Source organism: Lampetra fluviatilis, chromosome 48 (assembly GCF_964198595.1).
Source record: "Lampetra fluviatilis chromosome 48, kcLamFluv1.1, whole genome shotgun sequence".
Taxonomy (NCBI): Eukaryota; Metazoa; Chordata; class Hyperoartia; order Petromyzontiformes; family Petromyzontidae; genus Lampetra; species Lampetra fluviatilis.
Window position 1 is genome coordinate 5,061,303 of NC_136322.1, and position 26,691 is coordinate 5,087,993.

At 46.3% G+C, this 26,691-nt stretch overlaps 1 protein-coding gene and 1 non-coding gene across 2 annotated transcripts in view; one reads left to right on the top strand and one right to left on the bottom strand.

Annotated features, from left to right (window-relative positions):
* LOC144948133 (uncharacterized) overlaps positions 1–26,691 on the top strand; it is a 57,269-nt gene that overhangs the window by 16,975 nt on the left and 13,603 nt on the right. Inside the window, exons 4-11 of the mRNA XM_078877563.1 lie at positions 12,373–12,633; positions 12,880–13,140; positions 14,161–14,499; positions 15,381–15,527; positions 16,232–16,439; positions 16,863–16,984; positions 22,426–22,534; positions 24,000–24,038. Of these exons, the coding sequence (XP_078733689.1) occupies positions 12,373–12,633; positions 12,880–13,140; positions 14,161–14,499; positions 15,381–15,527; positions 16,232–16,439; positions 16,863–16,984; positions 22,426–22,534; positions 24,000–24,038 (1,486 nt within the window). The remainder of the gene's footprint in view (positions 1–12,372; positions 12,634–12,879; positions 13,141–14,160; positions 14,500–15,380; positions 15,528–16,231; positions 16,440–16,862; positions 16,985–22,425; positions 22,535–23,999; positions 24,039–26,691) is intronic.
* LOC144948332 (U6 spliceosomal RNA) lies at positions 5,136–5,239 on the bottom strand. Its single transcript, XR_013640144.1, has one exon. It is a non-coding gene; the product is annotated as a U6 spliceosomal RNA (small nuclear RNA).

Consider the following 26,691-nt stretch of genomic DNA (forward strand, 5'->3'; position numbering starts at 1 on the left):
CTATTCGAATATTACTTTAATCCTAAGCTGAAATGTCTATCTATACCATCCATTTATATTGATATATTACACCCATTATCTGTACTGTATATGTACTTTATATGTACTTCACTTGTCACCATTGTACAACTTACTACTGTACACGTGTTCTATTCTTAATAGCATTGCAATTAGGCATACTCTAGGTGCATGGGCATGGTTATAGAATAAACAGTATTAGGATTATATAATTACCAGTATTAACTACAGTACATCATCTTACAGTGTACAGTGCTAAGCTCTCTATTTTGAGTTAGCTCAAACTCTTTGTGCACGAAGAGATAGGAGACCAAGCATTGTATTATGCTTTTGGAATTACCAGACACTCTGGTATTATTAAACCATGCTTCACATTTTACTCATCAGAAATGGTTAAGATTATTCTCCCAGTACTTGTTAAGAAAAACATCCTTTCCAGCTTGTAAATGCCCTGTGGAATTTAGCTCTTAGGTACTTACTAATCGCCCTACCAACATACTTTAAACCTTTTCCTCATCATTTTTGTTTTATGTGTCATCTCAAGCAATAACCCCTTCTTAACATATTAAACACAACAATTACAAAAAAAATCTTCAACAACTTCACAACCATATTATCACTGCTAATATTTTGTCTAAATCACCCATGTTGTAGTTAAAAGACCCTTGTTTCTCCATGGGCTCCTTCTCACAATGTTAGGTTAGCCCAACTTGTCATAGGTGTCTTTGGCTGTCTTCTCTCTCTTTGAGGGTCGAGTCTTCTGTTGTGATGACTACTCTCATACATATTTCTTGCCTGCTTCTGATAACTGTTGTTAACCTTCTGTCTTGTGTGGGTGGAATTCTTCAGCTTCTGGGTTCAACGGTGACTGCGTGTCCTGTATTACTATAGCTTGCTGATCAGTTTTTTGTCAACTATAGTAAACTCAAATTCTTTATCCGTTACCAATTCATTGTCTGTTGGTTCCTGCGTTTCTTTGCATGGGCATCTTGTCCTTGTTTGGTGAGTTTTCTTGATTGCTTTCTTACTCCGTTGATTTTGTGACGGCTGCTCAATTGTAAGGAAGTAACAAGGCAGATGCAAATTCCGATGAATCATTTTGGTTCTCCCTTCACCATTCTAAGGTTAGACCTCATAAACTGGGCTGTCATTACTTTTTCTCCCAATACCAATAAACACCTTGTCCTCTCATAAGGAGCAAATTTTACCTGGTCCCCCTTTCTAACTCATGTTTCTCACCAGGACATGATTGCCTTGCTGTAGCTCTGCCTAATGGATTTTCTCGTCATACTGGCCCTTCCCTTTAGTGAGTTTTTTTGTTGCAAAGTTGTATGCTATTCTGTAGGCTTCCACCATCCGCTCTCTCCACTTTTCCACATATTGCTTTTAGGATCCTCCCTCTCCGTGGTGTTCGAAACCAAAAATAAGATCCACTGGTAGTTTTGGAGACCTCCCAAACAGGAGATAAAAAGGTTAGAATTATGTTGCTTCACTACGAGTACAGTTATAAGCATGCACTACCTTGGCCAGGAAGTTCTTCCAATCTGTCTTCTGCTCGTCAGAGTCCATTAATTCGATAGCTTCAAACAAAAAGTTTCGTGCAGATTCTCTTGGCTCCTGAGAGATGTTAATCAAATAATGCTTTGTTCTCTACAGTGTCCCTTCAAAATGGTTTTTAACTTGTAAATAGTCAAATCTTGTTTTATTTCTAGCATGTCCCTCAAATTCAGACCAGGACTGATTGCTCTGATAACAACCTCAATGATGTCAGACTCAGCATGGCTCTTACGGATTCCTGCGTCGATCTGGTGCATCAGATTGGTGTAAGATAACTTGTTTTTCTGCTCTCCACCAATCTGCCTACAGATCCTGAATTATCTCTGTATTGTGACTTCTGACACATTTCCTGGTCTGGCCATTCGTACGAGTTCCAATGCTGCTCTGGTTTTGTTCAACCTTCACTTGAGGTTTTCTTTCCTCAAGGGTTTTTCTGGAATCTTCTTGTGACTCTTGTATTTCACCATCCATATCTTCAGATTGTTTTGATTGTGGAAGTGTTTCACCTGTTCTCTTGCTGTCTTTGTCTTTATCCTCTATTGTCTCAATGAAAGACAGCAGGTTTTGAACACAAGCACAGGCTTCAAAATCTTCTTCTTGGCCTTCAACTTCATCGAGTACTATTTCTGCCATACGAATTAAAGCATGTCTGCTATTATCTTCAACAGTCTTATAATCATGGAAACACCTCAAACATCTACATGTTTCCGTGAGCTGGGCTCTCTGCAGCTGATCCAAGGCAGCATTGACCTTATCCTTCAGCTGTTCCAGTGCCATGATGTGAAGGCCGTTCAAATCCTTGCACGAGTGTATTTACACATGGTGCCCGTACAATTGCTTGGTCCATCTCGTTGGAAGAGTTGATCCCTGTCAGTGAACTCTGGGAAACTATCCTGCCAGGCTCGCCAAAATATGTTGTACACTCGAAATGAAGGACGTGGGCAGGTGTTCCAAATCGAGGGCAAACGCATTCATTGTGATAATCTGTAAAATGCAACAGCACGTGTGTTACACACAGAAGTATCCAACTGTTGTATATGTCGGGTTAAAATTTTTAAATGAATATTGAAAAAATGCGTAATTATCGTAAAGCACGCTATTTTGTTGCAAATATGCGAATACATTATGCTATTAATGGAGATTATCATATTATTTTATGCGAATGTATGCGCTTATGCTAATATGTACGGTTATGATAATTAGGCTTAGCTTCGTTGTCTAGGGTCGTACTATCAATCGGGACAATACAATGAGTTGCTTTTACATTTACTGATTATGTCTTAGTGTGATTATGTCAGGTCTCCAAATTCCAATGTCAACGCAGGATACAGTTCTTATAATTAAGATTATTACGCATTAACTCAGGAAAGAAGCACTCAGACTCTTCTAAACAAAAACGTAACACTCTAATATGCGAACTCTCATGCTTGGAATTATCCACAGTATCACAGGGGAAATTTCCCTCATTTATCCGTACATTTAACCATCAATGATTACGTTGTTAAACTGGGTAACCGAACAATTGATTAATTCCACCGAGTAACGCGAGCATATACGGTGATAGGGAAAGTCCTTAAAACATGCATACGACGATATTCATACGAAAGGCAATAAAAAGCAAATTATTATATCCCGGAGGCAAAAGTATACGTCAATAGATGCATTGGCAAGATAATATAATTAACTAAATGTCTTGGAACAATGGTGTGCGGCGGTGTGTGTGCCCGCTTACGCGAGATGCCTATCTTTTGGCTAAGCTTAAATTAATTCGTGAGCAAGAGTCTGTGATCAAAAGAAAGGTTTTAACACAATATTCTCCCTGTGAGCGTGTAGATTCGTAACACGTTTTCAAAAGTTTAGTTTGCATCGATGAATCTATTGGTAATTTTACGCGATTAAAAAAGATATAATAATAATAATAATATAACGACTAATGTACGTATAAACGACTGTATTATTATCACTCAATGAGCACCAATGTCTTCACGATCAGCTAATGGTTCATGCACTCTTATAAGTAGTCTTCTTATGATTGGCTCGGGTTGGTTTGATGTGTGTGTGTGTTGGTTTGTCCCTTGATAAATATTTGTATTAAGCAGACGCCGGGCGCTGCGTTGCGAGCTTGTGAGGGTGGGGGAGGGGCATACGAACAGCTGCTTGCTCTTTCTCGCTCTCTCGCCCGGGTGGGTTTGCCGTTACTTCCGGCTCTCTCCGCAGCTGGATGACGAGTCGGCACGACGCTCGCCGTCGGCGGTGCGCGATGATTCCGTCGTCAGCGCGCACAGTTCGTCCGCTGGGCCGCCGTTCCTCACTCTTGCTCATTCTCTTTGAGGCAGCAGCAATGTTGCTCTCCACTGCTGGATGCCTTGGTTCCCAGCTGGTGCAGGTCGGTGTATGTGGTCGAACACACGCCGCTCTCGCTGGCGCTGACACTCTTGCTCACGAGCGGCAGGTCGGGCTCTTTCCACTGCTCCGTGCTCTCTCTTTGATCGTGCAGCTGCCAGCTTCACACGGACACCCGCCCTTACTTCAGGGCTGCGCTGGCTCAGGCTCTTTCCACTGCTCCGTTCTCTCTGGCGATGCACGATGGCTCTCGTCGCTCGTCCGCTGGTTACCGGTGCCGACACTCTTGTTTGGTGACGCTGGTGGTGCGCTCTCTCTCTTACTCCGTGCTATCTGGCGATGTACGATTGCGCTTTCAGCGCAATCGTACATCGCCAGATGCTATCTGCTCGCTTGGTCGATGCTTGGCGCTTTCCGCCCTTCCTCCTGGTTGATTGCTCATTAGCGCAACTTCAGCTGCAGCTGCTGGAATTCACTCTCAAAACTTGTAATTGTATTCGCACACCTCTTCGCCGACTGGGAAAGCTTAGTGTAATCCAACTTATCACAATCTTTGACTTTGCGAGCGACTCAACACATCAGGATAATTGTAGAATAAAACTTTCAGCGATACTCTGTTGGCTCATGCCGAACTCAGCTCTTAACAACACATGTCCCTTCACTCGGCGAGGCGACACCCATGGTTGGTCTCGAGGCCATGCCCCGGAGCCTGCCCCTTGCGATCCTCCCTCGCAAGCCTCCGTCGCGAGAATACTGAGACTGCACGATCTGTGTTCGGGCTTAAACAAAAAAACGTGAAATTCCCTCCCCTCTTCGCGCGTCTTCTCGCAAAGGACCCGAATTTCCTTTGATGTCGCTTTGCTGTTGGGGAGGGGAAGTGGTATGTGTGTCCGTGTGTGTGTGTGTTTGTTCTACTTTATTGGGGGTGATAATTTGCTTCCTCGAGCCATCCCGCCAACAAAGGAAGTTTCCTCGAGATGGCCCCCGGTGCGCCCCCTCAGCGCCCCCACCTTCCCTCGCGGTGTTTTTTTCTTTTCTTTTATGGTTTTTTTTAAACGATCAAACGGGAAAGATGCTCAGTATTTTTTCCGTACATTTTTTTTACTTCTATTTTTTTTGCTTATGTGCTCCGATTTTTAATCAAATATATAACGAGGTTTTCCCGTGTAACATTAGTCCCATTGTGTGTTACGTGTTCATAGACACCAACAAGAAACACAAATATGGAACGCTTCACGAATTTGCGTGTCATCCTTGCGCAGGGGCCATGCTAATCTTCTCTGTATCGTTTCAATTTTAGTATATGTGTAATAAAGGACTCGATCACTGGGTCTGTCTCCGTTGTCCTTTATTTGGGTTCTTTACACTTGTCCCACACGGCCCTCGCTCAGAGCCTCCCCGCTTGGCAGCTCCACAGCTGCCTTCGCTCCCGTAGCCTTCCGCGCTCCTGCAGCTCCGCTGCAGGTCCCTGGTGCAGCCCTCCGGCTGCTCTCACTGCAGCTCCACCGCTGCTCCCTGTTCCTCCGTGCACGGTCACCCCTGGCCGACGGTGCCCTCCTTCCCCCCTCCTTCCCCCCTTTTGGGATTCAGTCACCACCCTGCAGGACTTTTGTTATGACAACTCCACTTGGCATGTGGAGGCTCCCCCAACTTTTGTCCCGGATCTTTTATTCTCCCCTCACCATATAATAATAACCGACGCTACCTCTTGTAGTCCGCATGTGTGTGGGCTAATGAACCCTATCGACTCCGCATCTATTGACCCCCCCTGTTCCTCCGTGCTCGGTCACCCCTGGCCGACGGTGCCGAGTGTTACTGTGTGTGTGGCGATCTCGCCACTCTCCAACCTCCGCCCTGCGTGGCCTCACTGTGTCTCTGTCCCCAACACTCTCCCGTCTCTTCCGGTATCTCTCCCTTAAGACCTCACCCCTCTCTCCCACGTGACCTAACTCCTCCCCCCCGTGACATCATATCCGCAAGGCCGTTTACGCCCGCATTACGCCACCCTCCCCCGTAGAGAAAATCCAGCCGACCTCTGCTGAACAATGACGACAACGAGTAATGCGAGCGAACACAACCATCACACATGCAAGGACAACGAAGCATACAATAAATATAACAAGAAAAACAAGAACACAACAGTAAAATTCAACGAAATGTAAGAGACTTTGACCGCGTGCGGGTCGCCGGTCTGTCCCGGACGGGCGGCGGCCCTCCTGCAGAACGGGAACGTGACGGGGTTTTAGGAGCGACAGGATGAAGTCCTCCTGTCGCTATTGGAGGCCCGTCAACGTCCCGGTCCCGTGTCCCTGAAGGCCCAGCATCGGGGGTGTCTAGCAATCGTGTCTGCGGCGGGGTCGGAAGGGCGGCGGGGCTCGGAGTCCCCGCAGCCGTGGTAGGCACACCCCGAGCAGAGTCCCCTGCCTCCTGTAGTGTCACGGCCGGCTTGTCTGTAAAAGGCACGACAGGCGCTCTTGCAAGGTCAACAGGCACAGGCAAGGGTGAGTCGGCAGCCACAGACCCCGGCAAGGCAACATCAGGAGATGACGCATCAGGTCGAGGGGCCACATATGGTTTCAAGCGAGACGTGTGAACGAACCAACGCCGAGATCCAAACCGAACACGCGCAGACTGTGGGTTGGGAACCTCGATGAGGCGAACCGGCCCTTGCCATGGTTTATGTAATTTAGGAGAGGTACCTGGCCGCACCTGCGGGCAATGAAGCCAGGCCATGTCCCCCACCTTCCAGGGGCACTCCCCCTTAGAGCGTCGAGCACACCGCTCGTTCCGGGCCTGGGCTTTGGCCGTAGCCATGCGGGCCCCTTCCCGCGCCTCTGTAACACGGCAAACGGTGTCCTGGATGTAATCAGGAAGAGGCTTAGCGGGTCCCCTCACTCCAGGTCTCAACTGCACATCCATCGGCGGCACGTTTTCGCGACCGTACATAAGGAAAAACGGCGAATATCCTGTAGCCGCATGCGGCGTCATCCGGTATGCCGAAAGTACCCCAGGGATATGCAAATCCCAATCTGATTGTTTTTCACTCACCGTGTGACACAACATGGCGGACAAAGTCCGATTCAGCCATTCGACCATACCATCCGTTTGTGGTTGGTAAGGAGATGTCCGTATCTTTTTAGTTCCAAGAGCCGCACACACTTCCCCCAACAATTTAGAATAAAAATTCCGGCCTTGGTCTGTGAGGAGCCTCTCCGGCGCCCCCTTGTCCATAACGTACCCAAATAGAAAGGCGTCTGTGATAGACGCCGCTGACTGGTCAGGCAACGGCCAGGCCATCGGCCAGCGGGAGAGGTACTCCACCCCAACCAGCAAGTATTACCTTTAGCGGATGGCGGGAAGGGTCCCAAAATGTCCAACGCCACCAATTCGTTAACTCGAGACACCTGAATAGACTGTATCGGCGGCACATATGGTTGTTTAGGTGGTTTTCGCCGGGCACAATCGGGACACGCGCGAAAGTGACCGACGACATCCGTTGTCATGCCGTGCCAAAAGTAGTCTCGCTGCAACGTCAATAGGGTCTTCTGCACCCCCAGATGTAAAAGCGTGTCGCAATGCAGAGTCCTAATCAATTCGTACCGCAAGGATGCCGGTACAACCAGACGCCAGCGTTCCTGTAACCCTTCCCTCCACATCAGCAGACCATCGCGGAGAGCGGTTTCCGGCATACCCCCCGTACCCAGTCCCCCACTCTTCTTCGCAGGCCGATTCCGTAACGTGACCAATGAATCATCCAACATTTATTCCCGAATCCACACAGCCCTTGGAAGATTCAAAATCCCATCAGCCGGTCCTGGCTCCTTTGGAGCTTGAGGCACCTCGACCGCCAACGCAACAGGCTGAGGGGGATGCTGAATTGGCGCACATCTATGCGTCCCAGATGCGCACGCGCAAGGGAATCGCTGCGGCAACTTAGAAAGCGCGTCCGCATTCGAGTGACACACCCCCTTCCGATGGTGAATTTGGAAGAAAAATTCTTGCAGTGTGTCCAACCACCGTGCCAATTGGCCGGATGGTTGGTCCATCTTGAGAGCATACTGCAAGGCCGCATGATCCGTGCGTACAATAAACGAACGACCGTATAGATACGGTCGAAATTGGCGGAGAAAGAAAACAATTGCCAAAAGTTCCCTGCGTGTGACGCAGTAGCGGGTTTCTGCGGGAGACAAAACCCGGCTACCGTACGCCACCACGCGCTCCACACCACCTTTGGACTGAGACAACACGGCCCCAATGCCCGTGTCACTCGCGTCCGTATCCAGAATGAAGGGGTGATCGAAATCAGGATAATCCAACATCGGCGCCGTAGCCAATCGATCGCGCAGGTCCTGAAACGCCGCCTCTTCTGGCGGTCCCCAAGCAAATTTTCGTGCTTTACCCGTAAGGAGATGCAAGGGCCTCGCGATCGTTGCAAAATTCGGATAATATGAGGCAAACAACAAAAACCGATGTACATCCCCCACCGTGGCTGGGGTTCGCCAGTCACGGACGCACGCTGTTTTGTCCGGATCCGTGGCCACCCCGTCCGCACTAACGATATGCCCCAAATAGCGCACGGACCGTTGCAGTAGGTGGCATTTCTTAGGCTTAAGTTTCAAATTAGCGGAACGCATCCTGGCGAACACAGCCTCCAACCGCAATAAATGCTCGTCAAATGTGCGGCTGAAGACGATAATATCGTCTAAATATATCAGACATGTCTCCCACTGCAACCCCGTTAACACCAGCTCCATTAACCTTTGAAATGTGGCAGGGCAGCATTCAACCCCATCGGCAGACAATTACATTGGAATAACCCCTGCGGCGTACGGAAAGCAGTCTTCTCCCGCGAGGGCTCGTCAAGGGGAAGCTGCCAGAATCCCGAAGAGAGATCTAGCGTTGAAAAGAACTTCGCCCCCGACAAGGCATCGAGGGAGTCATCCATACGCGGCAGGGGGTACGCATCTGCCACAGACACCTTATTTAATTTCCGAAAATCCACACAAAATCGCAATTTGCCGTCCTTCTTTTTAACCAAAACAACAGGCGCGCCCCATGGGCTGTTAGATGGAGATATTATGTCTGCAGCCAACATGTCATCCACTGCCCCTCGAACCTGATCTTGCTCCGCCGGACTCATCCGATGCGAGTTCAACTGAATAGGGGCAGCGTCCCCTGTGTCAATATGATGGTAAAGCAACGAGGTGCGTCCCAAGTCCAAATCGTCGGAGCTAAACACGTCAGAATAACTCAACAATTATTTACGAAGCGCGCAATGTTGTTCCCCGGAAAGGGAAGCATTCTCCCCACACAATTCGGCGATCCAGCGATTATCTGAGGCCCCAGGCCCTGAAACACCACCAACCATGACCTGGCTGCTCAAATAATCCTGTGCCGTAAACGCCGTAGTGGCATGTGCCACAACCGTACCAGCCGGCACACACACATTTTCGGTACTTGCATTAAGCACCTGTAGAAACGGCTGCTGGTCCGACCGGACAATAGTTTGCGCCCCGACGAGCGCCGATCCGCCCGTTATGGTGGCGGACGGCGACAACAAAACCCCAATTGCACCTTGACGCCCAGGCACAGGCTTCCGATATCGCAAGGGGATAAGCATCTGTGAGCCAGGTGGAATATCAACAGATACCTCGGACAGCGCCTGCACCTGGGCAACCGGAGCAGGTCGCCCCCAGGGCGACGGTAGAAATGAAATTTTTCGCCCACCCGGTAATTCAATGCAGTTTTCATTAATTCTGATTAGAATGGGCATCTTGGCCAGAAAATCAGTTCCCAACAAACAAGGAACTGCAAGGGACCTCGAAATTAACAGAATTCCCGAGGCCAACACTCCCCCGATAGATATTTGAGCGTCCACCTGGCCCACAATGCCCATGCTACCCCCGTTCGCAGCGACGCAGGAATCGTAAACCGGACGCACAGCCTCTGGTGGGGCCCCCCCGTCCATGCCGTGACTTGTTTCCAACGGCGCAGGTTGAACTGGGCATCAAGACATTTAGCGGCCGCCCAGGACGTGAGCTTTTCGTGGCCACACACCGGCATAGGAATCCCCAAATCCCGGGACAGCTCCAGCATTTTTCCCAAAATGAGAGGTTCGAGCAGGTCAGGCTCCGTCTCCGGGTATGCAGCCATGGCCAACTCCAATACAGCACCCCTGTATGCCACCGGCGACTCCTCGGGTGCTAGCTGGCGTTGAACAAACCGGCGATGAGCATCATCCGGTGGCTCATATGCATCTGCCATCTCGTCGAAAACTCCTCTCAACGTCTTCTTCTTCTCGGCTTTTATTGAGCGGAAGAATCTCACCGACTCGTCGTCGAGAAGAGTCGGCAGAACCTCCAATGCCTCAGGGTCAGTCCACCTTGCAGAGCGTACCGCCGCCAAAAATCTGCAGGCGAAAGCACTCCAATCGCCACCGATGGAGAATTCCTTAACAGTTGTGAGATGACGACTGCGACTCCTTGTAGCGCCGTTCTCAGCCGATGACTCATCACGCGGCATATTCAAAATGGCGTCGCATCACAACGTGTTCAAGATGGCGGCCTCCCGCCGCGGTGAGCGCAAGATGGCGGCTTCCCGCCATTCTTCTCCTGCAACGCCCAAGATGGTGTCTTCGTGCCGCGTGGCCGATGGCTCCGACAGCGCAGGCAAGGCGGCAGCCTGCAGACCACCATCGGCTCTCCCCACAGCCGTCCTCGGCGTGACGAGCTCGCACAATTGCGCCAGCACGATTTTCAGTGTCTACAGCTGCGCCGCCATCTGTTTCCATCTCAAGTCCGCATCCTCCGGCGCCGACGGGTCCACCGACGCGGCGACGTCTTGGACTCCCGGACCCGTACTCGCTCCCGCACGGATCTCCTCCTCCATCGCAGGCAGGTCCACCGCCTGAGGAAGGTCGTCGTCGTCGGATGATGTAGCAGATGATGGTGCAGGAATATTCTTTCTTCTGAGCTGTTTTGACATGCCGTTTCACTTCTGACACCATTTTAATAAAGGACTCGATCACTGGGTCTGTCTCCGTTGTCCTTTATTTGGGTTCTTTACACTTGTCCCACACGGCCCTCGCTCAGAGCCTCCCCGCTTGGCAGCTCCACAGCTGCCTTCGCTCCCGTAGCCTTCCGCGCTCCTGCAGCTCCGCTGCTGGTCCCTGGTGCAGCCCTACGGCTGCTCTCACTGCAGCTCCACCGCTGCTCCCTGTTCCTCCGTGCTCGGTCACCGCTGGCCGACGGTGCCGAGTCTTACTGTGTGTGTGGCGATCTCGCCACTCTCCAACCTCCGCCCTGCGTGGCCTCACTGTGTCTCTGTCCCCAACACTCTCCCGTCTCTTCCGGTATCTCTCCCTTAAGACCTCACCCCTCTCTCCCACGTGACCTAACTCCTCCCACCCGTGACGTCATATCCGCAAGGCCGTTTACGCCCGCATTACATATGTACTGCCGGAGCTCCCGGAGCTCCCTCCCCTCCCTCTCCTCCCTCTCTGGCTCTCTGGCCTCGAGTGTGAAGAGGGGCAGCTGCTCGTGAGGGGGTTGTTACAATTTTTGTTTGTGCCTCGTGCTACACCGCGGTTGATTAAAAAATATGTATATATTGGCCGAATTAGACTTAATATGAATTTTGGAAAAAGGCATATATACAACACAACCAAGTCGCCATTAACCAAGTGACTGGTGTATAGTTTCAGGTTACTCAATAACAGTTTCCCTTAAATCCATTTCACTGCTGATAAATTATCTTTGTCTATAATCATAACCTTTAAACTTCACTATTCGAATAATACTTTAATCCTAAGCTGACTGTCTATCCATACCATCCACTTATACTGATATCTTACACCCATTATCTGCACTGTATATGTACTGTATACGTACTGTATTTGTCACCATTGTACAACTTACAATTGCAAATGTGTTCCATTCTTAATAGCATTGCAATTAGTCATACTATGGGTGCATGGGCATGGCTATAGAATAAACAGTATTAGGGTTAAATAATTACCAGTGTTAACTACATTATGTCATCCTTTACAGTGTACAGTCCTAAACCCCCTCCTATTGAATATATCACAATCTACCAATTCAAAGCCAAGCTTAAAGACTAGAACATGTCTATAACCATCAAAACCAACATTTGGGTCCTTTACCTGTAAAATGCAACAGCACGTGTGTTACACACAGAAATTTCACAACCGTGTCACCATTAAGCACGCGACTGGTGTTCAGGTCTGGTTACTCAAAAACCCTGCCAGCCACCTACAGGCCCGACTCAGTATCACATGCTGGTGTACGCACTGCATTTATGTACTGCACAGCACATAGGGGCCTTCACAAAACCACACTTTACTCCATTGCTGCACGAGGAAATAATTAAAAGTGTTCCATTCCTATTGTCCCACACATGCCATTAAAATGTCTTGCTTGCATGTGGCCATTTCAGGGTCAAGTTACATCGTTTTAACCATCACGAGGAAGACTACCACGACCATGACAGTCTCAGGAACGACTTATCTCCCAGACTCGTTCTCCTACTGGGCCTACTTGAGAGAGACTGCGAGTGGAAACTTGGTTACAACATTCCAGATTTACTCAAACGTGACAACATTTACTGGCTTGGTTCCTGGAAGGAACTACTCTGTATCTGTGCAGGCTTCCGATGGGTCTGTCTCATATTGGTCAGATGTGGTAATGGACAGAACCTGTAAGTTCCGTTGTGGTCAATTGTTCAGACTAGATTAATATAGACAGTAATCAGTGTATGCTACGACATATTGCAAGTGCATTGCATATATTACACGTTGTATTACTTTATTTAGTATTCAAAGCGTTTCACCACCACATAATGCTGACATTGTTTGCTCTTGGTTTTTCTCATTATTCGCGTTAACTATCGTAAAATAACTAAAACATGGCATTAAAATGTCTTGCTTGCATGTGGCCATTTCAGTGTCAAGTTACATCTTTTTGACCATCACTAGCAAGACTACCACGACCATGACAGTCTCAGGAACGACTTATCTCCCAGACTCGTTCTCCTACTGGGCCTACTTGAGAGAGACTGCGAGTGGAAACTTGGTTACAACACTCCCGATTTACTCAAACTCGTCAACATTTACTGGTCTGGTTCCTGGAATGAACTACTCCGTGTCTGTGCAGGCTTCCGATGGGTCTGTCTCATATTGGTCAGATGTGGTAATGGACAGAACTTGTAAGTACCTATACAGTCTGTTGATCGCACTATATTAATTTAAATAGTAGTGTGTATGCTACTATATATCACAAGTACATTGCGTATAATATACTGTATTACATTATTTGGTATGGAAAATGTTTCACCACCATGTAATGGTGCCATTGCCCCTGTTTTTAAAATAGACATACACGATTCACACTGGTCATATTGACAGGCCAGTATTCTCTTTAGGTATAAGTAGGTCAAAAACACGTAAGGATGTGATTTGGGCTGTTTTAAAGTAGGCAGACGTAATCGTTGAGCCTGGTAATAATGATTTAATAATATTAATTTACACTGCTAACGCGCCTTGCTCCTAGAGGTCAGAAGGCGATGTACAAACAACACACACGTGCAGGCTCAACTCAATAAAATCAAACCTCAAACTTAAAGATTCAAGGAATAGAAAATTTTGTTTAAAATAAGTGCGTATTAAGGCACAATTTAAATAAAGCTAGGGAGTCAGCATAGTGAACGTCCAGGGGATGTGAACTCTACAGCCAGGGGGCCACACGAGAAAAGGCCCGGTTATCTATCATCATACAGAGATGTAACCCCGGCACGCACAACGATAAACTAGTTTAATTGTACCATTTAAGGCCCACTGAGCTTTGTAGCACTTTTTTCAGAAGCGACCTGGCGATCATAATTGATAGATAAACGAAGTGGCTTATCATCATGTGGAAACTTATAGCAGCCAAATACTCTAAACGCATGATAATAAATGGAGAGGAGCACCGAGGGGAATCAGGGCCAATGTTGGCACGGACGCATTGCCAATGTAGTCGACAATTTCAGGCGCCATATGTGTTTCACATGCACGCACATGCGCATAACTGAGCCCCTGCAATGTCTCAATTTTTTTTTGCGACTGTGTTATGAATCAAATGGGTTTGATTAATGTTCATTGATAATATCAGCAGTAAGTTTCATCTTCAGCAATCCTTCATCCCCTTCCCCCCCCAACTACCCCATTCACCAACCTTTTTCCCCCAGATCCAGCAGCTGTCAGAGACTTTTCTTGCTTCCCATATTCCACGGAGAATATATCCTGCAGTTGGTCTCTCCCCGATGGTGTATGGAGCATGCTGTTCCTGCAAGTGATCAACGACAATGATCTATTGCAGTCCATAGGCATCTTCAACAACAGTCTCGATGTCATTACCATATATTTTAATGAAATAATTACGGAGCCTCGGGGAAATGGAAGAACAAATTTAACATTTGCCATGCTTGGACGTCTGCAGCTGAACACTGAATACTTAGTCAATATCACCACCTATTCAGGAAAACTGTTCAGTAAAACTCTACAAGGAAAAGCAAAGACCGTCAGCGGTGAGTTCATACATTTTTTTGGAACATGAGTGGTTGTGATTGTTGTTTTGTACCAAATGTTTGAGCAAATCCATCTGTCTCCCCGTCATAAATGGGTGCAATGCATTTTGGAGACAATTGGGTGGTCTGGTCTGGTAGCATGTCCAGGCACCCATCCACCCAAACTAACCTGTATCAGTAATTTAAATTTCTTAACTGTGTCCTAACTTTCTGACCTGCCAGTAACAACCATTTTGTACGCGGTATTTTTCTAAAGAGTTCAAAGTTGTCATCCTACACCCAACAACTTAAGTTCAGTTCTGGGCCTCGCGTTACTCAACTGTACCTCAAATGACCACCTGGTTAATTGTTTAAACATCAGAATGTGTATTTTTACTGCACCTCCGATTTAGCATGATTGGCTACGTATGGTGCAAAAGAACTTCACCTTACGTACAGCACTGGAGAGGGAAAAAAGTGGCTGGTTCTGTGGTTCTGGGAGTGGCCTTATCAACTCCCTTGTGAGCAGTGCCATCCTTTAAATGGCTGCTCATTAAGAGCACTTGCCCTGACGACTGGCTGTTCAAAAACGGCTACGATGGATTTTTGTTTAAGCCTCACTTGTTAGGTTGGAGCAGTGGACACCGTATTGAGGGTGCTGCGCTACGAATAGAGCTACCCCCCCACTCCCCCATGCATTTTCTGGTTATGGTAAATATCAGTATCTGAACTGTTGCGAGCTCCTCCAGCTCCTGCTTCGCTATTCCACACTGACCAGCAAGGAAAAGTATGATCAAGCAATGTCCATGCCTTCATTCAGTAGTGGATTACCAAATGGCTCTAAATTACGACAGTCTGTGTAATTGTGCAAATTTCTAAAACTGCCATGCTCATATGGGTAGCTCCTCCACCCGTTCCGGAGACGAACATCACGACGGTGCAGAACCAGGTAACACCGAGCAGCCTGACCGTCTCCTTCAGCTGCAGCTGGTTCCAGAACACAAACGGCGACCTCAAGTACTACACGGTCATCGTCAAGCAGTCCGAGGGTAACGCAATGGACATGCCATGAATACGGCTCGGTCACTTCATTCATACACGACTAAAATTATTGTTAACTTCATTACCAGGGGGAATGAGATGATACATTCGAGTGCTTGCTAAGTATACGACAAGTATCTTCCAAATTATTATTATTTTTATCCAGGCCTTGGTAGATATGCATGCCTGTAATCCACAACAGTGGAGACGAGGGTTGGTGAATCACTCTGTGTGGTGAAACGCCCTACCCATTAACGTCGTGGTCCCGTACCCTTACTGGCCAGGAGAAGAGATCTGTATGGAACGGTCTTGCCCAATGTAGGTTTTCTCTGGGTACTCTGGTTTCCTCCTGGATGTGAACACTTATTAACTGACAGATTAAACCTTAATAATCAGAGGACTGTAGAGCTAACCTGGGATGGTAGAGGAGGGGAGTCGAGGTCTGAATTTGATGCCAGCTGACTTCCTGGCTGCTGCTGCAATTCCATCTTGTCTGTGCTTACTCCTTGCACCTCTATGAGTCATTCTCCATCTTCAAGTTGAAATTGTTAGTTATGAAAACGTAGTTTACACATTTTGAATCTAAAATACAAATTTTCACGTGCAATTTAGTATACCATTGAGGATTCATTTTATAAACTTTGCGTAGAACTTTTTAAGAATGTCAAAAAAAATCCACCGATAAATGGATTCACTCTGTCCTATCACACAGGAACCAACAGCGATAGTCCAGAGAAGAGGTGGCCTCTGAGCACGTACTCAGAATATGCGAGTGGCAGCACGAACGTGTACCAGGTGGACGATCGTGTCTACCCCTCCGAGTGCTCCAACCCCAACTCTGTAGCTAGTGTCCAAATTGGTACCGGCAGAACGAGCGGCAGCTTCTCCGATGGCCCATTGAAGCAAAACACTGCCTACAGGTATGTCCCTCGTCTGCGTGAGTTTTTATGTGAGCTTATTTCAACGAATTAAAACCCTGCTGAAATGTTTACGCGATGTTCCCATAAGGATGGTGACATCACGTGGTCACAATGGCAGGAGCCTTGACAAGACCTATGTAGAACACATTTTTAAATTGGAGACGTTAAACCTGTGCAGTTTCCCTGGATCTGACAGCTGTATTTGCTACGCTGCTCTGCTGCTAAAGAGTGCATCTAGCCTGGCACAAGTGCCATGTTTTAAAGTTGCAATGACAAGCCTTATAATAGGCATATGGGGAAGGTATGACCTCTCCTTCACCTCTTGTATACACCACCCATGGATCCATATTTTCCCACCCATCAGTTGTGTAAACTCCTGCCCCCATTCTCGTGTTGTTCTTCCACCTTGTCCATTGTCACCAGGATCAGTTTCCGCGTCTACACGTACCTTCCAAACGCACGCTCCGTCCGCGCTGGAGGGGTAGCCATCTACACGGACACACGCTTCTCTCTACCACTCATGACATTAGTGAGTGGCATCGGGAGTAAGTATTCCCATTTACTGCCATTCAGCATAAGAGCATATGCAGCTCGTGCACATGTGTATGTATACCATTTGGTTCTTTCGGTAAAGTTACGTAGGTAGAAATAAAATAAAACAAATCACGACGTTTCGATCGCAACACAAGCAATATTCAACAAGTGTAACAACCACAGCAATAAAATGCTGAAGTAGGCGATAGAGATGCCGTGCAAGAGGTTATATAGATGAAAAGGGGGAGGCAAGGGGGGGAGAGAGAGGGGGGGTAGGGGAGCGGGGGCTTCGTGAGCGTTCGGGGGAGAAAGGACGTGACACTAGGGGCGGGGGGGAGTGGGCGGGGCTAGAAGTGGGAAGCTGAGTGTGGGACACGGGGATTTTTTTGTTGTTATAGTAAACGGCAGGTATGAAGGAAACAACCACAAGCAGTTAAGGCATTACCTGGTTAATAACATCCTTCTGCTGTATATATTGGGTCTTGGAAAATTACTAAGAATTACTAAACATAATAAAAACTAAATGAAAAAAAGTGTAATTATCCAAAAATATGCTAATTTACGTAAATAGTTTATGCTAATTTTGAAGGTGTAATTGTAGTAAGTTATGCAAGTGTATTTAATTATGCTAATGTATGCAGTTATGATAATTATGCTAAGCCTCGTTCTAGGGTTGTATTATCAATAGGGATAATACAATTAATTGTATTAAGTTATGCAAGTGTGATGTAAGTATGCTGATTAAGCTCGGCTTCGTTGTCTAAGGTTGTATTATCAATCAGGATAATACAATGATTCTTGCTTTAACTTTTACTGATTAAGATTATTATGCATGAACTTAGGAAGGCACCACTCAGACTCTTCTGTATTAAGCAACTTTAATCTCTAAGGAAAAACATAACACTCTAATATTCGAACTCTTATGCTAGGAATGTCAACACAGTACTCCTGGAAATGTCTTCCTCATTGATCCGTACATTTAACCCTCAATGAGTACGTTTGTTAAACTGGGTAACAGAACAATCAGTTAATTCCTTAGAGTAAAGCGAGCATACACGGCGAAAGGAAAAAGTCCTTAAACATTAATGTGACAATATTCATACAAACAGCAATAAAGAAACATGTCCTGAAAACAAACGTAGATCTCAATGAATCCATTGGTAAGATTATGCAATTAACAAAATTTCTTGGAACTATGTTGTACGGGAGTGTGCCTGTCCGTCTCGCAAATGCTTATACATTGAATTTCGATTTGAAGCTTTCGTGACTGCAGGGATTCATCTTCTTGGTTCTTTCGGTAAAGTCACGTAGAAGGGAAATAATGAAATAATAAAAATAAAAAATAATACAATAATTCTCACGACGTTTCGGCCACAACGCAAGCAGCCGTCCTCAGGTGAAGAACAGGTCTGTTCTGATTTATTAAGCAATATGTTAAGTCTCACAAAGACCTGGTTCCTGTCCCCCTCATGCCACCCTGCAATCAATGGAAACAGATGCTCCAAATTGCCCCCAAGTGCGTCCTTCCAGTCCTCTGACCCTCTGAAATAATTAATCTGGAAGAAGGGGGGGGGGGGGGGGTCCCCTTGTCCGGTTGCGTTCTCCCCTCTCTTCCTTCACGGTTGGGGTGTTACATTTTTGTCTCTCTCAAAGAGGGGCGCTGTGGCCTTTGAAGTCGTGTTTCTCTTGTACCGGTTGCAAGTTAAAAATATTATTTTACCTCTTATAGCTTGATACCATACCACTTTTTGCAGTTCTGACACTGTAAGTGACTCAAGGTATGTTTGGAGCAGTGTTTACAGTACTTCCATCGTGTTTTGGAATTCCTTTGATTTCTCAAGTGGAGGCACCCTCCCTGCATTTGTGATGTATTGCTACCACGTGCTTCTGGAAGACAAATGCGGTTGGGAGACTCTATGGGATATATTTTATCTTGGTCATGTGTGATTGACCTATTTTTCCTTGTATCTCTTCTGGATGAAGCTCGGTCTAATACTTCCCAAGTATTATTTGGTCTATCTAGATTTGAAGCTTTCATGACTGCAGAAATCCATACTCTTTGGTTCTTTCGGTAAAGTCACGTAGATAGAAAGATACAATAACAAATAATATATGTGGTGAATAAGAGTAAAATAAGGTAAGTAATAATAACAGCCACTAATGTAGACTGCAGTCTGGTTCTTAATTTGGGTGAGTGTGTTGGCAGTCTATGATGTTGTCTTATTCTTATAGCCAAGTTCCGAACTTTACCATTGTATTAAGAGAAACAACAGAAAAAACTATGAAAAAAAGTTGTTTGTTTGGTTCTCGTGGCGCATGTTGTTTGTACGTGCTTTTGAGGCTGTCTTTGAAGCTGTGTAGAGATTTCCCCAGAATCTCATTAGCAACCCCCCTCTCCCCTTTTTGCACCGGGTTTTTTAAAAATTACCTTTTATGGCTACTTCCTTACCTGGTGTGGCTTGTGGAAGGCAGCTGCTCTGAGGGGTGAGGGTGGTTGTTAAATGTTTTTGTGCCTCATGCTACACCCCGATTGATTATTAATAAAAAATATATTGGCAGGATTATTCTTAATATCAATTGTGAAAAAAGGTCTATATATACATCATTTCCAATGATTGTTCAATTTGCATCCATCTTCTCGGTTGAAGTATTGACTATGTTTATATATCTGTATGGCTTCATGAACAAACCTTTGATATTTGCCCGAAGGTTTTCAGAGTACCTTGGTCTCGGAAATAGCAATATCAAGCGAGCCTACAGCGTTATAACAATGGTCAGCTATGGCAGAGTTATTGGTTCTGCCGTGTTTCAGATCTGCCTTGTATTCGCGAACACGCTCCGAGACATGTCGTTTCGTTTCCCCAATGCAACTGTTACCGCAGGTACAACTTAGTTTGTAGACTCCAGGGTATTGCATGTCAGGAATGACCTCCTTCACGGATAGGATTAGATCACGGATTTTGTGTACTGTATTTAATCGGACCTAGATCTTGTGTTTGTTTAAGATTTTGGAAATACTTTTGGTAACACCTGCTATGTATCGTAAAGTGATAGTTTTGATTGGCTTCTCATGAGATTGTTTCTCCATGGTTGGAGAAACAGCTTTGCGAATAATGCAGTCCGAGTACCCATTCGTCTTGAGGGCTTGGCGTACGTGTTACATTTCACTAGCTAGGTGGTGTTGGTCGGAGATGCAGTGGGCCCTATGGTGTAGTGTTTTGATGAGGGAATTATTTTGGGCCGGATGCTGGTGGGAATCAGGTTTTAGATAGGAATCTGTGTGGGTGGCATTCCTGTAGACAGAATGTCCCAATGAGCCGTCAGGCCTCTTCTCAAGCAAAACATCCAGGAATGGTAGCTTACCATCCTTCTCCACTTCCATGGTGAATTTGATGGATGGGTGTATGGAATTGATATGGTTGAGAAATTGGTTCAATGCTGACAGGCCATGTGGCCAAATGACGAAAGTGTCATCTACGTATCTCTTCCACAAGGAAGGACGTAGGGTGGATGTCTGATTGGCATCTGTTTCAAATTTCTCCATGAAAACATTCGATATCACTGGTGATAAGGGGGAATCCATGGGGTACCTTTATTTTGTTTGTTGAAAGTACCATTCCAGGTGAAGTAAGTGTTGGTAAGGTAGTGCCTAACCAGTGTGTAGATATGTTGAAACAATTTTGCACCATACATAGCCAACTGTGCTAATTGGAGGTGCGGGGGTAGGACAATAAACTAAGCAGAAAAATCAATTCCAAAGAAATTAGTTTTCATTTAATGATTTAAAAGTGCACAGATCCTAAGGTGTTCGGGATGACCGCAGAAGTGCATCTGGAAGCACCGCATGATGAGCTGATCATCTTTGTTAGACATTTAACCAAAAGCTGCTGCTGTGAGGATGACCGGAATGTGTCTGATGATGCTTTATGCTTCTTGATGAGATCAGCGCGATATCTAGATTATTTTGTGGCAAGCGCTTCGTGTGGAATCTAAATGAGAAGTCAATGATCCTAGGAAAACTGGGACTCGGTTCAGACCATCTTACATCTCCATTATAATCCAGTCACAATTGCAAAGTCTCCAGAAAACCAAATGACATTGAATCAAGCTTGATATGTTCATTGCTGAAGGGCTCCCAATGCTGTCTTGACCTCGTTTCACCGCACATGGGAGTTGCGTGGCCACATTTCACCCCACTGGTCGGTGTACGTTAGTGCAGGGGGGTAGAGGCGAGGACCGGTTCAGACATCAGTCACCCCTAAAATGAATTGTCACTGGGAATTAAACTCGGGAAACCAGGTTCATTGAGCACTGCATTCATCAGTATGCACAGCAAAAGTGTGCACAAAATATTGACCATCTACAATACGCATTTTTACATTTAATTGTTCTCTCGAAGCTCTGTTATTTATTGTTTGGGCCGGCACGGTTCCAGTTCCAGAAAGGCTGTTGCCGCTATTCTGAAGCGTTTTACAAAAACTGAGAAACCTGAGCAGTGGGCAGGGATGCCGGACAATGAGTGGTAACCAGCAGGGCCAGTGTCTGATGGAGGTAGAAGCTTATTTTGTCCTAACGTAATTTATATAGCGCTGTATGGAGAATTAGGAATGGTCCATATGAATGTAATAGTGGAGATGAGGTGAATAAAAAAGATGAAAGGAAGCTATGAGCAAATCTGTGATGATTGCGTGAATAATGTTAAGGCAAAATTGATGACGGTGAATGATTAATGAATGAATGTTTTGAATGAATTAATTTATTGAATGAATGAGGGAATGAGCGGGGAGCATTATCATGAGAAAATGAAGAGGAATCAGGAATGGTGGTGGTTATGAGGGGAAGATTAAGGAGTCGTGCCGTGAGCTAGGGAACAATGCGTGAGTTTTGGAGGAGGAGAAGAAACGAGTGAGCGAAGATTATTGCTTAATGTTGAGGGAGGAGTTTATTCCAGTAGAGGGGGGCGGGGGTAGAAGAGAGTAGTGAGTGATCCAGGACCAGGTAGAGTAGGTGGGTGAGTCAGGACCAGGTAGAGTAGGTGGGTGAGTCAGGACCAGGTAGAGTAGGTGGGTGAGTCAGGATCAGGGATTAGATCTATGCCGACGAGTGGGTTAGATCACGTAAATATAAGTGTCGTTAAACCCGCCAAAACCTGACAGCCAATTCGTAAAGTTTGTCAATTATGACTGTTGCCTGATGAGGCTGGTTGTAATGTGGTACTTGAATTGTAATTCTATTGGGTTTACTCTCAAACACACAACCAGTTAGTGCTGAACTAGTAACTAATTTGCACATTTGTTTGCGTGATTGGCTGTGTTGGGTGGTGTTGCGTTTATCAACGCATTTATATTTACACAATATAACCGAAAAAACCCTCTTTTGGAGAAATATGTATAGCCTATTGGTGTTGACACATCACTGATGCCGCCCTTCTCTCCTTTCCCCTTCCTATCAGGCTCGGGAAGCATCATTGGCCCTGTGGTGGGAGGTGTGGTGGGAGGTGTGCTGGGAGCGTTTGTGATCATTGTTGGAGGGGTGTTACTCTACATACGCCGGAAGCAGCTGTACGTTCTGAGCACACACACACACAGCACAGCTGCCAACCTCACATTTACCGCGATATCAACTTTGGTCACAGATGTACATGAACAACCCTTCGTCTGATAATTGTTTTTTTACCCTTCTATCTGGCAACAAAACTGACACCTTTTTTACAAGGAGTTATGTTTGCATAGACCACAATACCTGCATCCATAATGCAAACAAAAAACATAACTCTGATAATATATGCACTGTCCTTGAAGTTGATTGGTCCACACCCGAGACAGCTTTCCTTAGAGCCTAGTCTCACATGGGTTGGACCAGATGACACCAAAAGGCCTTCCCCCGCCCCTCTGATTAGCACGGTTGTCTACGTAAGGTGCGAAGTAATTTCAACATACATCTAGACATACAACAGGGGGCAGCATATTCCAACTCACCCTGCAACGGAAAGTGTAATATTCATCGCATGGCATTCAAACCAATTATTTTAATTGTATGTTTGTGATACTGCATTGCCAGTATTTCATAGGCATAGATAAAAAACATACGTATATATAAACACCCATCTCTGTCATTATGTCACTCTGTGACTGTGATTAACGTGGCACGGATTGGTTGAAGTGCGTCACGTGACCGCGAGCAAGCAGCCAATCAGAGGTGCGCCCCTCCAAAACACGTACGCCCCCGGATTGGTTGAAGTGCGTCACGTGACCGCGATACAAGAGAGTGAGAGTGAGGAGACGGGTGAGTGAGAGTGAGGAGACGGGTGAGAGTGAGGAGACGGTGGGTGAGAGTGAGGAGAAGTGTGAGGAGAAGGGTGAGTGAGAGTGAGAATGGTGAGTGAGAGTGAGGAGAAGGGTGAGTCAGAGTGAGGAGACGGGTGAGAGTGAGAAGGGTGAGTGAGAGTGAGGAGACGGGTGAGTGACAGTGAGGAGATGGGTGAATGAGGAGATGGGTGAGTGAGGAGACGAGTGAGTTAGAGTGAGGAGATGGGTGTTGTGCGGGGGCGCCACAGGCTCCCCCGCACAACACCCACAGGCTCCCTCGCACAACCACATACTGTACTATGTTGTTGGGCGGCGCCATAGGCGCCCTAAAAGGGAAAAAATCGATAACGTTTGGGTAATGGGCCCTTCTTCACCTATGTGTTATAAAGAACATCATTGACCAAGATATCATCTAGTATATATAACGTGTATATTTTTTTTACTTTTAGGACAGATTTTGACTGTTGCGTTATTTACAGAGCTGGAATTTATCCAAATTAAGTGCAGAAGCAAATTCATGACTTGGGTTTCTGTGCAGTCATTATTGACTGGGTTGAGCCCAGTTTTAAACACAGGCATCTGCCCAGATTAAAATCCGGGCACTCCGTTAGGTCTTAGACCTATCGTTGCTTCTGCCATTCCATTCATCTGTGTGTCTGTCCACCTAGTAGTCTGTCTATTGGTTAAATATGTTCTCAAAATGCGCCTCTTTCTACAGGAATTGTTTCAAGAAACCCGATTCCACACAGCAAACTGGGCAAGTATTAATTCCTCTAATCTGCTTGTCTCATTCATTAAAATAGCTGTCCATCACCATGTCTCATAGTTCTGGGGATGCATACAGTGAGGGAAAAAAGTATTTGATCCCCTGCTAATTTTGTACGTTTGCCCACTGACAAAGAAATGATCAGTCTATAATTTTAATGGTAGGTTTATTTGAACAGTGAAAGACAGATTAACAACAAAAAATATCCAGAAAAACGCATGTCAAAAATGTAATAAATTGATTTGCATTTTAATGAGGGAAATAAGTATTTGACCCCTCTGCAAAACATGACTTAGTACTTGGTGGCAAACCCTTGTTGGCAATTACAGAAGTCAGACGTTTCTTGTAGTTGGCCACCAGCTTTGCACACATCTCAGCAGGGATTTTGTCCCACTCCTCTTTGCAGGTCTTCTCCAAGTCATTAAGGTTTCGAGGCTGACGTTTGGCAACTTGAACCTTCAGCTCCTTCCACAGATTTTCTATTGGATTAAGGTCTAGAGACTGGCTAGGCCACTCCAGGACCTTAATGTGCTTGTTCTTGAGCCACTCCTTTGTTGTCTTGACCGTGTGTTTTGGGTCATTGTCATGCTGGAATACCCATCCACGACCCATTTTCAATGCCCTGGCTGAGGGAAGGAGGTTCTCACCCAAGATTTGACGGTACATGGCCCCGTCCATCGTCCCTTTGATGCGGTGAAGTTGTTCTGTCCCCTTAGCAGAAACACACTCCCAAAGCATAGTGTTTCCACCTCCATGCTTGACGGTGGGGATGGTGTTCTTGGGGTCATAGGCGCTATTCCTCCTCCTCCAAACACAGCGAGTTGAGTTGATGCCAAAGAGCTCCATTTTGGTCTCATCTGACCACAACACTTTCACCTAGTTGTCCTCTGAATCATTCAGATGTTCATTGGCAAACTTCAGACGGCCATGTATATGTGCTTTCTTAAGCAGGGGGATCTTGCGGACGCTGCAGGATTTCAGTCCTTCACGGCGTAGTGTGTTACCAACTGTTTAATTGGTGACTATGGTCCCAGCTGCCTTGAGATTATTGACAAGAACCTCCCGTGTAGTTCTGGGCTGATTCCTCACCGTTCTCATGATCATTGAAATTCCACGAGGTGAGATCTTGCATGGAGCCCCAGGCCGAGGGAGATTGACAGTTCTTTTGTGTTTCTTCCATTTGCGAATAATCGCACCAACTGTTGTCACCTTCTCACCAAGCTGCTTGGCAATGGTCTTGTAGCCCATTACAGCCTTGTGTAGGTCTACAATCTTGTCCCTGACGTCCTTGGAGAGCTCTTTGGTCTTGGCCATGGTGGAGAGTTTGGAATCTGATTGATTGATTGCTTATGTGAACAGGTGTATTTTATACAGGTGTAGGACTCGTACTCTCGTTGTCTTTCTCGTCTCGTTTATTCACGCGTAGAGTTCACACCTCCTCCTCATCATCGCTCCGTGTCTCTCCGTTCGCTCCGATGCACAACCCGCCATTAACAACACTCCATGTCTCCCCGTTCCTACCATAAACTGTATTCCCCCTATCCACTGCTACCGTACACTGTGTTCTCTCTATCCACTGCTACCGTACACTGTGTTCTCTCTATCCACTGCTACCGTACACTGTGTTCTCTCTATCCTTATCGTATCTATTCCTGCTCACTGCTGCTCCGTCTCTCCCCCGAGCACCAACCACTCCAGCTCCAATCCCAACCAAGAATCCCTTCTCTCTGTTACGCTGTCCCCTTTATCCCTGCACTAATCAGTCCCAATCAATTATCTCGTCCCCCGCTTTGCTACTCGCCCCCAGGCCCCCAGCCTCACGTGACCATGTTATTGCCGCCAGGCCGGCGCCGGTCATTAGCCACTCACCCTCCTGACCAATCACCGGCCTGCATCCTCAGTCACCCCTAACACCTGTCGCGTCTCTTAACGACCCCCCCCCCTTAATGCCACGACAACAACAACCGTGTCCTCAGATGCTCCCACTGTACTCTGCTCGCTTGCCTAGCAACAGAACGCGTGGCGCGTGATATTTCAAGTCCTACAAGGTAACAAGCTGAGATTAGGAGCACTCCTTTTAAGAGTGTGCTCCTAGTCTCAGTTCATTACCTGTATAAAAGACACCTGGGAGCATGAAATCTTTCTGATTGAGAGGGGGTCAAATACTTATTTCCCTCATTAAAATGCAAATCAATTTATAACATTTTTGACATGCGTTTTTCTGGATTTTGTTGTTATTCTGTCTCTCACTGTTCAAATAAACATACCATTAAAATTATAGACTGATCATTTATTTGTCAGTGGGCAAACGTACAAAATCAGCAGCGGATCAAATACTTTTTTCCCTCACTGTATGTAGAGTGAAAGTTGTCAGTACAGCAAAGCGGTTCGCGTTGTTTTTAAATTGTTTATGTAATTCACTATCAGCCATACATCTGATCGTGTCTTAAGACATTAAGTTAATACGTAGTTGAAGTTGAGTTGTTTTAAGAATTAAATCTGACAAACAATGCACACGGTTCTAATTATATTAGTACTGTCGTTTTATTGGTGCTTAAATCCACTGCTGGATTAAGGCCCACAGCACGCTGTGCGAGTGGATCATAAGGATTTACTTGACCAGACTGTTGGGGGCCGCCGCAGG